The sequence below is a fragment of the Haliotis cracherodii genome, unplaced genomic scaffold (assembly GCF_022045235.1).
Source record: "Haliotis cracherodii isolate W230 unplaced genomic scaffold, xgHalCrac1.p SCAF_9, whole genome shotgun sequence".
NCBI classification, from domain to species: Eukaryota; Metazoa; Mollusca; class Gastropoda; order Lepetellida; family Haliotidae; genus Haliotis; species Haliotis cracherodii.
Window position 1 is genome coordinate 10,427,957 of NW_027266343.1, and position 12,780 is coordinate 10,440,736.

The 12,780-nt window shown below is 38.0% G+C and overlaps 1 protein-coding gene across 1 annotated transcript in view; it reads left to right on the forward strand.

Moving 5' to 3' along the window:
• Positions 1-11,553, forward strand: part of LOC139453277 (uncharacterized) — a 30,852-nt gene extending 19,299 nt beyond the window's left edge. Inside the window, exon 3 of the mRNA XM_071234911.1 lies at positions 792-11,553. Coding sequence (XP_071091012.1) covers positions 792-2,317 — 1,526 coding nt within the window. The 3' untranslated portion in view covers positions 2,318-11,553. The remainder of the gene's footprint in view (positions 1-791) is intronic.
• The last annotated feature ends 1,227 nt before the right edge of the window (positions 11,554-12,780 follow it).

Below are 12,780 nucleotides of genomic sequence, written 5' to 3' on the forward strand. Positions count from 1 at the left end.
AGTTGATATTTTGTGAGCAATGATCCACGTCGTCGGGGTACGATGACATGTAATCAGCCATGTCATCTGACCACCTGATCCATTTGATCATATAGCTGGAATATTGCTGAGTGCGGCGTTAAACACATTAATGAATATTTAAGATGTAATTTCATTCAATGAAATAGAGAGAAAGAGAGAGAGAGACAGAGACAGATTGGATTTTTACGTGCGCTCATTTGCATATTTCTTCATTTATCCCATCGATATAACAGTGAGTGAGTGGGTTCAATTTTACGCCACTTTTAGCAATATTCCAGCAATATCACGGCGGGGGACACCATAAATGGGCTTTACACATTGTACCCATGTTGGGAATCGAACCAGGGTCTTCTGTGTGACGAGCTAACGTTTTAACCACTAGGCTCCCCGACCGCCCCCGATATAACAGAAGCCTTTATATGATAAAATGTATATATATACTTTGTGGTGCTAATTCTCAAAAGACATCACCAAGTATAATACATGTATCACATCAGATGTTTATTCACAATACATGATATTATCATCCCATATAATATATGTATCAACTATCATGGCACCAGACCTCACAATGCATTACATGGGTCGAAACTGTAGAGCCCATTTCTGGTGTTGATATTATTGCTAAAGCACTCACTCACTCACTCACTCACTCACTCACTCACTCACTCACTCACTCACTCACTCACTCACTCACTCACTCACTCACTCACTCACTCACTCACTCGAATATCATTTTGTTATTACAGCTGCAACTGTTTCTGTTCCAGCTCCGATGTTCAATGTGACCATCGAAGAGACAGATGCTTCTGATAGGTGTCGTTTGAAAGGGCAGTACATGCTTGCTGTGAACTATCAGAATCTGGCATTGGTGGACTGTAACACCAAAAAAGCTCTCTTCCAATGGCCATTCAAATACATCCGAAGGTTTGGCAAAACCAGGAACAACTTCCAGTTCGAGGCAGGCCGGAAGTGCATGTCAGGAGAGGGGGAATTTTCTTTAAAGACTGACCAAGGCATCTTGATCTTTGAAACAGTCACCAAGGCAACACAGATGATTCGAACTCATGGTGACGACACTGTTCTTAGTTCATCAGGCAAAAGCCAAAATGATCACAGTCAAGGTTCCCGTCTTAGCCATGGTAAACTTCATGGGCAAGGTGCTGGACCTGTGGAGGCAAAGGTGTCTCCCAAGATGGAGCCAAGAAGTGTGTCAGTAGATCCTGAGAAAAGGTCAAGTGTAAAGTCAGGGGGAAATGTAACAGGAATGGCGGATGGCTTCGCGTCACAGCTGAACCACGTTTTTCAGCATAAAAAGGATGGTGAGCATCCGGTACAAAACCAAAAGCCAGGATCAAATTCATCTTCTGAGAGACTCTCAGAAGATGTACAACCTGCCAAGAAATTAGATAAAAAAGAACTGAAAGCAAAGAAGGAACAAGAACTGAAAGCAAAGAAAGAACAGGCAAAGAGGGAGGAACAAGAACAGAAAGCAAGAAAGGAACAAGAACAGAAAGCAAAGAAAGAACAGAAGGAGCAGGAACTTAAAAATAAGAAAAAGAAAGACAAGAAAGGGGATTCGAAAAAGGGTGATGGTGAGAAGAAGCCAGTTCAGGCAACATTGTCAGCAAGCACCCCAAGGTATGAAGAAGCGAACCTCCATGCATATGAGGATATAACTGATATCACATCAAGCAACATCAGCCAGCCAGGGCCCGAACCATTATATGCTGAAGCGGCTGAAACCACCTCCTTGAGACCGATACCTAAACCAAAACCAAGAACAGCGGATCCAAAGAAACATGCCCAAGAAACGCCAGATACGGTTGTTTACTCCGAGCCCCAGAAGAAAAAAGATGCATGGAAGCAGCATGCTCGACCTGAAGACAATGTGCATCAGGAGGATTACGACAACATTAAGGTAGCTGCAACTTCCAGTCCTGGCAACCTGGCCAATGGGAGTCCATCGTTTGTCACCCAGGATGATGACGACACATATGATCGCATCGTGCATATGAGTGCCAAATCCCACATTGCTGCTGCTTCTGAGAATATATATGGTATGGCTTCTGGAAGAACGATTGCTGAGCTTCAGAAGGAAAGAGCCGAGAATGAGTACGAGGAAACTATGGTTAATACCAGTGCTAAGAAGAACGTTTCCATACCAGGGGCTTATGAGGAACCATCATCGATATCACCATCCTTGGCTCTTCCATCCCGGCAATGTCCAGAAGGAGACGAGGAGGAAGAAGAAGAGGAAGAAGAAGAGGAAGATGCCTATGCTGCTATTGATTAAAGTGATGGGTAGTTTATTGTGCTAGGCAGGGGACCATTGATTAATATGATGGGTAGTTAATTGTGGTGGGCAAGGGACCATTGATTAATATGATGGGTAGTTTATTGTGGTAGGCAGGGGACCATTGATTAATGTGATGGGTAGTTTATTGTGGTAGGCAGGGGACCATTGGTTAATGTGATGGGTAGTTTATTGTGCTAGGCAAGGGACCATTGGTTAATAAGATCATGGGGATATGGAAGTTAATACTGATAGGCTAGGGATCTTTGACTGGTGTGATGTGGCAGTTTACTATGGATAAGCTAACATGTCATGGGTCTTTGACTTGTATGATGTGGTAGTTTATTACTATTAGGTGTAGTAGTCTTCACTGGATGATATGTTTGTTTTTTATCGGTATGTTACTAAGTGACTGGCATGTCATGGTGGTATGATACGGTAGTTAATTGTAGGTAAGCTAGAGGTCATTGATTGGCTGACATGGTAGTAGAGTATGGGTAGGCATGGGCAGGTGCTTTACATCACAGAGAAGGAAACATTGTGAACATTTGGTGTGGACATGGATTGTTTATTGTGGATGTTACACCAATACAAACACTGATGTGATAACTTGGAACCAGACTGTTACAGACTTGCACAAAGCGATGTAAGCCTATGTTAAAGTATGGGAGTTACAATCGTCTTAGCGCTACGACTGTCGTAAGCCTATGTTAAAGTATGGGGTTACAATCGTCTTAGCGCTAAGATCACTTTGTGCAAGTGGGCCCTGTGAGAAGTCTCCATAAAGAGTGCTGGTCTTCTGTAGACAACTGATACTTGGAACACCAAACTGGAAGAAGAACGTCAGAAGGATGTCAACGTATTCCTATATAACACAAAAACTGAGACATCATCATTATAGAATGTGAAACTTATTAGTACATAGTTGTACAAGAATGCACTGCTTGTGGTTGCATGGCAATTTTCAAATATATTCTTTTTCAGCTGATCTGGGCTGCGTAGAGCTATGACTGCCTTAAGTATTTGTTAAAGTATGGGAGTTAAGATCACCTTAGCACTACGACAGTCGTAAGTCTTCGTTCAAGTATGGGAGTTAAGATCACCTTAGCACTACGACTGTTCTAAGTCTATGTTCAAGTATGGGAGTTAAGATCACCCTAGCACTACGACTGTCGTAAGTCTTCGTTTAAGTATGGGAGTTAAGATCACCCTAGCACTACGACTGTCGTAAGTCTATGTTTAAGTATGGGAGTTAAGATCACCTTAGTGCTACAACTGTCGTAAGTATATGTTAAAGCATGGGAGTTTTGTGAAATGGCCAAGGTCAGGAAGGCCAAGTGGTGAAGTGAGTCAACTATCATTGTATATAACCTTTTCACAATAGACTCCTGATTAATATATTAGTGGATTATAATATCATGAGTACCGGTACCTAGTTACGGCAACCATGTTCTTTTGATGATGTATCGTCAGTCCCAACAGCTAATGTCACACGGCAGGATCGATGTTTCTGAAATATGGTGTGTGGCTTGTTTCAACATACAGTAAGTGCTTGTTCAGTTACACGGTTAATGGACGTATAAAAATGTATACCTTTCTTGAAATGAGTGAGCTACAGAACCCTTGGCAATATTTTTGATATGTTATTGTGAAGAGTACCGTATTCGACGTAATAAGTGCCCCGCTGTAATAAGCGACCACGGCGATATTTGCTAATATATTGGCTAGTGAACAATACCAATTAGCACCCCTTCCAGATGATCAATGTGCACAAGACTTTATTCTCGTATAATACATGTGTTATATGCATCCTTAATCGTGGGAAATTAAATTCTGGGAAAATATATCTGTCGTACATAAACATTTCAGGCTGTCAGCATAAACCACAAAATTTACGATCTTTCAACTCTGAAATAATATTCTAATAAGAGCCCCCTATTTCTAATTTTGAGAGCGCCCTGGGCCCTTATTATGTTGAATACGGTATCTGATTATTCGGATGTACATTTGTTTCAGAACATCGGTTTTGATATCAGTTTTATTGTTATCATGGTTAAATTTGATTTTAACAGTATAGTGTAACATTCCAGTATTGTTGTGGTTCTGTGGGACCAAATGGGTAATGTTCACACAGGCTAGATTCTGCACATGGGTACAAAATGTCACCCACGCTAATGTTGTTGTTTTATTGCGAGATATATGTTGAGGGATGTGCTCTAGTTGTTTTGTTTTGTAAGCATTCTCATTAATATCAGTTTTGTACTTCAATAGGAATGGCATGTCCTCAGATCTTTGTTTAGCAGTAGCGAGAACTAAGATCTGATTTTAATGAGATTGCTATGGTACAGACTGCTGATGAGATGAAGATGTGCAGGTCAGGTGTGTGTGATATCTAGACAACTGATTCTAGGGCTGGGACGAGTCCAAATTTACTACCCGGGTACCCACCCCACTATTACCCGACCCTACCCGGGTACCTGCTGTAGGTCTCAAGAGATAGGTACAAACTGTCTGATTGGGAAATGTTTGACTGTAGCTCTGGCAAAATGTACATAGATACACATATAAAACGATCTGGTCATGCATACACTGATGTTTATTGCATGTTTTATTGTTATTCAAACATAAAAAAATCAGAAGGAATGGGTGCACAGTCAGAAAGAAATGGGAACAATAGTGACTTGTAGTGTGACCATAGAGTTTTAGATAAGTTTTGTCATTCAGCAATATATCACGTAACTAACCACGGGTCCGGGTAGTCCAGTGGGTACCCGGGTCCTGCTCAGTACCCACCCGACCCGAGTACCCGAGCTGCTCATCCCAGCCTTAACTGATTCATCAACTGAATACGTGTAGGACCTCCTGCTTACAAATGGACGCCAGAACTGATATTGTTTGTAAACATTGTACAACATATTTACTTATTACAATGTACAGTGTGATGAGGGCAGGGATATTTGTTAGGGTTCCATTGAACAAAATCAACATTCTGTCTGTGTTTTGAGGTTAGGGAGCATGAATGGCCTTGTGATCTGTGATGCAGCAATTCATCATGTAGAGTTGTGTGCCTTAGTCATGCCAGGATCTGCTGGTCATGACCAAATCATGGACTGTCATTCCCTTAACCAGGTTCCTGGTTTCATTTTAGGCTTTTCTCACCCATTAAGCCAATGCATGTGATTTTACTGAAATACTCTTCGAACAGCAACGATCTAACTCAACTCACTAAATGCACAAGCATTGCATAAACTAGCCTAAAATATCTTCTTCTTCTTTTTTCAACAGTCTGAAGCAAAACTATTTTACAAGATTTTTCCCACAGAATATCAAATGGTCACTTGGTCAGTCCCGGAGATTGTGAATATGTAGTGTTCACTTGATAAAAAATTCATGTAAACTTGATAATTTCACCTGTTTTAAGGCTTTTTTTGGATTGTTCAACAAACTGTTATTTGCAAACACATGTGTTAATTGTTTCTGTCTGTTTTGCATTAGGACATGGCTTGTTAGCTTTTGGGTTTGATTGAAAGTAGGAGTGTTCCTGTTACCATGGTTACTGTTTCAAAAAGGGGCTTGAATGTACAGCAGAACTTGTTGAAGATTATTTGTATAGCTTTATCATACCAGATACAAGATGCCTAAAATGTATTTTTGATAAGGGTAATCTGTTAAGTGTGCTAATTGTTGATTCATTCTCCCTTTTCTTGTTATGACATTGTTATCTTAAATGTACAAAGCTTGAAATATGATTGAACATATAATAATTGCTAGCATTTAATCAGTGATGTCAATTTCTGGCATTTCTTGAAGTACAGAAATGCAACAAAGCCTTTAGTCTACATGCACAAGACTGATTCTATATTTACAGAACCACATCCGGGGTAGAATAGCAACCCATGTTTGCCGTAAAAAGCGACAATGCTTGTCGTAGGAGGCGACTAACAGGATCGGGTCGTCAGGCTCGCTGACTTGGTTAATGCATATCATTGTATCCCAATTGCGTGGATTGATGCTCATGATGTCAATCACTGGATGTCTGGTCCAAATTCGATTATTTACAGACCGTGCCGTCATATAGCTGCAATATTGCTCTTATGTCAAGCATTGTTGCCTTTTAGGGCAAGTATGGGTTGCTGAAGACCTATCTACCCCGGATTGTCACTGACCTAGCGTATCTTTGTCTTGCTATGATGCCAGCTAGTAATTTTAGTTTTTGTTGAATAAATGAAAGTATGGAAATACTATGAAATATTCTATGGAAAAGAATATTAAGAATTATTGGTTCATGATATCAACAATATGTCACAATTTTCAGTATGTTTGTGTTTTGTAAATACTTGTACTATCTATTACATTTATATAATCAAAAATACATTTGTGTAGACATTGTATGTAAGAGTTGCCTTTAATCACATTGTTGTTCATAAGTAATTTTGACCCATCCTCTTGGATCAAGGTTATTTTGTCCAATGATGAATTCATGATAAATTGTGCAATTATCATTGCTATAGAAAATAACTGGAAAGGGTTTCTGAATCCTTTGCCTTCATTTCAATGGTAATTGCATGGTGTCAATATGATGCATGCTGTCAATATATTGTTTTGGTTTTTGTAATTATAACCTGTTCATATGAACCAAAATAAAAATAAGATTTTAGCACTTTGCATTTTAATGATATAATAGCTGGTCTATAATCAATTCACAACACACACTTTGTTTATATGCATTGCATCTGTTTGTAATAATTCACCAGAATTGTATTCCGTTTTGCTTTTCAATTAAAATTGTTGAAATGAATGGGATTATTCAAGTAAAAATGTGGTCCTGATTTAGTTTTGATGCATAAGTTCCTAATTTTCGTATGTTTTCTCGCTTTTGCATTCAACTTGGGTTTGTTATAAAACTTATCAAAAGTATTCAAGTCTAGTGTTGAGGGTTACTCTGTTGATTCCTACTGGTTCAAAAGCATAAACCTGGTGCAGTTCATGATTCATTTGAATCTTTTTCCAATTGTTTTAGCGATGTGTCAAGATGAAAAGGAAACAAATATGAAAAAGCTATCAGGGTTGATTATTGGTTATTTCCTAAAATATCATTTTGAAACTAATACCAATACGTTTACGATATAATCTTGTTTGGTCAAATTTCAAAGAGAGAATATTTATATGATTATTTTATTCTGAAATTTCAAACTGGACATCTTAAATTGGACATCCCCAAGCATTAACAAATACGCTCTCATTTTCAAGGGAGTACGAAAATAAACTCCTTACCTACCTTTGTTGCAATCAGCTTGCTTCAATATATTCATTCAATTTTTTAGTTCACAGGACAATTTAATTTAGTTTTAATTTTTTTCATTAGAAAATCCCATTTCCCATCAGAAAACAAAATGGATAGTTCCTTGGCAGCCAAGATCTAGACTGAGTGACAGTCCTCGTAACTCTAGACTTTTATACAAGTTGATACCAGTGTAGGCCAACTTGGCTACCTCGGTCTGAGACTGGGTTGTGTGTTTTAACTGTTTGTAGATAAACATTGCATGGAAATTCTTGAAATAATTCTCTTCTCAGAGGCGTCAAAACTTTGGAAGATCAACATATTACCATAATTGCACTGGGGGAGTTTTAACTTTAAGTTTCAACACATTTGGATGTAGTGTCTTAATTGAGGTAGTTATTTTGAGTGATTGTATTATGGGTTGGTAGACATTAGGTGTGTCATCTTTCATTGTGTTGTTGATGCACTTATGATATATATGATAGTTATTTTCCCGAATCAATATCGCCCTCAGTTTTCCAGTGTATTAAGTCTCTATTCCATTGTGACAAATACTGTGGACCCATTCATCATCTTTGTTTTGAGCCCAGTTAGAATGACACGATGCTCAAAACAGACATCCAATCAAATAACAGTTCTTTAACAAATGTGTCGTGAATCAGGGTGCTTTATGACATAAGACAGCCTATCACCATCTTCCTGAGGCAAGAGCGTTAACTGACTTTAAAAGTCCAGTTTCCACCCTTGCCAAACTAGGCAGGAATTCCTGGGCTCGATCGTAGCGCCATCAGTGGTTATTATGGATTATGTCCCTTCTAAACTTCTCCTATGGACCAATCCGATTCCATCACTTGCATTTGTTTCAAACAAAATGGCAGCGCCCAGTCAAGACGATCTGATCGATCATCAAGATCTCTATTGTGATAAAACGGGTCTTACATCGCGAAGTATATCAAATTACGCGAGCACCTTGATTAAAAACATGCAAAGGTTGGTTGATGCATATCATCATATCCTAATTGCGTGGATTGGTGCTCATGATGTCAATCACTGAATTGTCTCGTCCAGACTCAATTATTACCGACCACCATTTTATAGCTGGAATATTGCTGAGTACTGTGTTAAGCAACAAACAAACACAGATAAGTAGGCCCTGGGAGATTGAAGTGACTGCATCATGATACACAATGAATTATGACACTCCTAGCATCAGTGCTGTGTATTTGCTGAAGATTTGGTTTGGAGTGACTTTCCAGCTGTACTTAAGCTTGGTCAGCATGATCACAACAGTGATTTACAAGTTCAGGTTACTGTAAATCATTCATTTCATTTTATTAAAGCAAATTTATTTTGGCTGTGATGGGATGTAACTTTACAAAATGTACTTTCTGTAGGGAAGAGGACAAACGAACCTGGACATTGGTTTATTCCATGATTGAAATGAATATGTATTTTTATTATATACATTTAGCATTGCATCTAAATAAATAGTGCTTCAGTATTCAAATGGCATTGCTTGATGAATACCCTGGATTTCAATTATCAGATTTGTATATTTCATATTGACTGAGGCAGTAATTTTGTTTTTATTACTTAAGGGTTTTGCTAAATAAAAAAATAAAAAATGAAATATAATATATGAAAGGGCTAATTTTGCTGTGTGACCCCTAAAATGCTCCAACACTTAACCTGAAAGAATAGCCAAACAAGAGGTTGATGAATATCATCACATGGCAACATATTTTGAACAAAAAATAATCTGAAATGTCTGATTTTAATATTAATTTTCCCCACGTACGGCCCACGATTACCCACACAAGAAATAGAAATGTCTAAAGGAGAGCATATACAAAAAGGAAAATTGATTTAATCTACTGAGATAAGTTTTATATTGAGAGATTGAGGCTTAATGGAACCTGAATCTAGAAGTTTTGTGGCCAATTCAGTTACTCTGTCAAATCTTTGTTTTTGTTCGAGAACGTTTTGTTCCTTGTAACTGGAGTTGTAAGGTATCATGTAGAGTGAACATATGTTTAGTATTGAGGAACTAAAATTGTACCAGGATGTAGCCAAGTTTCCTCCCTGAATCCGACATGCACAGCAGAACACAGTCTCCTCTGAGACACATAAAAAGCACTTTTAACCCTTTTATAACAACACACAGTGTGACAATATCCCTAGACTGACATTTAAGCCCAGGAATAATGTTATCGTATTTAAACATAAATAAAATCCAAATGGAGCCCAGAACAATCCATACCTAGAGCTGAGGCAATCTAGACTTGCCAAATCATTCTAGATTGGACTACTATTGTAATATTTTTCTCTAGGGTCTGGGAGCCGCACTACAATATCCCTGATACAAAGCTTCAGTCTTACAGTAGTACGTGTACTCTAAGAGAGCTATATCACCCCGGAACCAAGGAGTGGTTGGCCGAACCAGTGACCAAGTGAGAAGGGTATTGTACCCGACTCCTAAGGTTACATATTTCTGGCTTTGGTTGACTGCCCACTGAATTGAAAACCAAGCCCCAAATCCGGTTCACCAAATTGTTACAGTTCAGGTGTTGAAATAAGGTTAGTTTAATACAAATGTTGCTAACTCCCCCAGCAACTGTGTATTCTTGAAGTATGTTATGTAAATATTTGAGGAAATCCATTCAAGTGTCGTCAGTATATGGACGCTATAGAGGACCAAGTGTTTGGTAGGACGTTCAAACCTGAATATTTGTAGTCCTTTCAATGATGTAAGTTTTCACTGAACCCAAAATAAACTATTCTTCAGTTTATTTCCACATGATTAGCACCATCTGAAAAAAAGTTGTTTTAAAAGTAGTTTTAGGTGTGAATATTGACAGTAATTTATTGACAGATGCTGTTTCTTCTGATCAAATTATTCCTGATATTTTGTACATATTTTCTGATTTTCAAGTATGCAAACACAATTTACTGGTAAATCAGTTTGCATTTATTCCACCAAATATTATTTTGTGATAATCTTTTCTATTTTTGTACAATTTTATACAATATTAGTCGTTATTAATCATAAAAAATAGATATGTTATTATGTATGTCTCAATTCAGGAAATTGTTTTGTATGTCAAAGAATTATCATGATTTTGACAACCACTAAGACGGGACTATTTTCATCAACCACATATCCTTTCTTAAGTACTTCCCTCTAAACTTTAAAAACAAGGATATAGCACAAGATGGTGAACAATGATCTTAAGAACTCAGTATTTGTGTTTTAATGTACATGATGTATAGGTGACAAAATATTTATTATTACACTAACGAGTCAAGTAAAAAGTAAAAAATTCAAACTAAACCAAGTCTAGTTTCTTTGATTCCACACAGAAGAGGAAAGGTTTTTTGGAAGAAAAAAAATTTAAAAAATTATTTTAAAGAATTTTTCTCACAGACTAAGTGTTAATCTGTAACGATGTTTTAAGAGGCTGTTAGTATCGGCTGCATATGAAACATTTTTGTTCTTATCACAATTTCTCTACGGGCCAGAGACGAACTTATCACAGATTTATTCTGTATACATAGTCAAGCCTCGTTTTCTCAAATGTACTGATATCTCGAACCAATTCTCAGGTCCAAACGCCTAGCTATATTTCTATCATGCATCGTTATCTTGAATGTCTGGATATCTCCAAGTTACAACATGGCCCAATAAGTTCGAGATAGCAGGGTTCCACTGTATACGTGTCTATTATAAACTTTGCCTAAGCTAAATATGGTGATCCCCTCTTTCAGGACAGTTTGCTATCAATTGTACTCTTCTCTGTTGATATCTCCAATACATTGTTTGTACAATTTGTATGATGACAATATCCGCTTATGCTTCCACTCAGACTAATACATGACTAGTTGTAATGAATGGAAGTCTTATAAAGTTTTGTTCAATAACATTCCAATATTCAAGTGCTTGGATGAAACAATAAAAGATTGCTTGTGAGTAAGTGTTTGTCTTCATTCTAGATGCCTCTCATCACCGAGAAAACCCTCCACGTGAACCTTCTAATCAAGTAATCCCAGTGACAGTTTCTTAATTTGTGGTATGAGCGAATGGTTTATTTGGAGCATCATATCTGCTTTCTGTATCTTGAAAACAAACGTAAATAGGCAGTTCCAAATGGAGACTAATAAAGGCTGTACTCAATATAATATGAATATTTTACATACTCTTTTGTTTCTGACCACCATTGCATCTACACCCATCATACTTTACTATGATTGTTAGTTTCTTTGTTGTTTAACCCCGCACTCAGCAATATTCCAGACTGTAAATCATCAAGTCTGGACCAGACAATCCAGTGATTGACGTCATGAGCATCAATCCATGCAATTAGGATACAATGACGTGCATCAACCAAGTCAGCAAGCCTGACCACCCGATCCCGTTAGTCGCCTCTTACGACACCGCACAGTCGCCTCTATACGGCAAGCATGAGTTGCTGAAGACCTATTCTACCCTGGATCTTCACAGGTCTGATTTACTATGAAGGGAACAAATGTTCTGTGTGGGTTTCCTTTTGTGCAGATCGAAAAGTCCAAATAGAGGTGGTAAAGGAATGAAGTGTAGAAAGCAGACATCTGATTTGGTAAAGAACCCAAGCATCCTTAATTTTAAAGGGTTGTCAATTTTGCTCGACTTGATGTAAGGAGGTTTTGTCATAATCAGATCTTGACGGGAAGAAGTATCAAATCTGAGTACAATATCGAGTTTTAATGAGATTGCATTGTGCTGAGTGCTATCTTTTGTGAAGGATGGTAAGATGGTTCATTGTTGGCGGGATCTGTTGAAGGGAGCAACGATTTGATTTTTAGGGGAGGAGAAGGGGCTTGGATTTTGGGTTGAAATTAGCATTTTCATTCCCCTGACTTAAAATGGCGGCAGTATATAGTTAATTCTGTTCGTCCATCTGTCCTTCTGAGGACATTTTTGTGTGCGACCTATAACTTGAAAACTACTACCTAGATTCGTTTCAAACTTGGTGAACACTTTTTATACCTATAGGTATGGTGCAGTGCGAAGTTTGATTTCAATGTTAGGATTTTACAGAAAAAATACTGTAAAACCCAAATAAGGGTGATCTAGGACCTGAACCCACAACCAGCGGATCCTGGCATGACTAAGGGAGACAAAGAACAAAGAACAGTGTAATGTCAG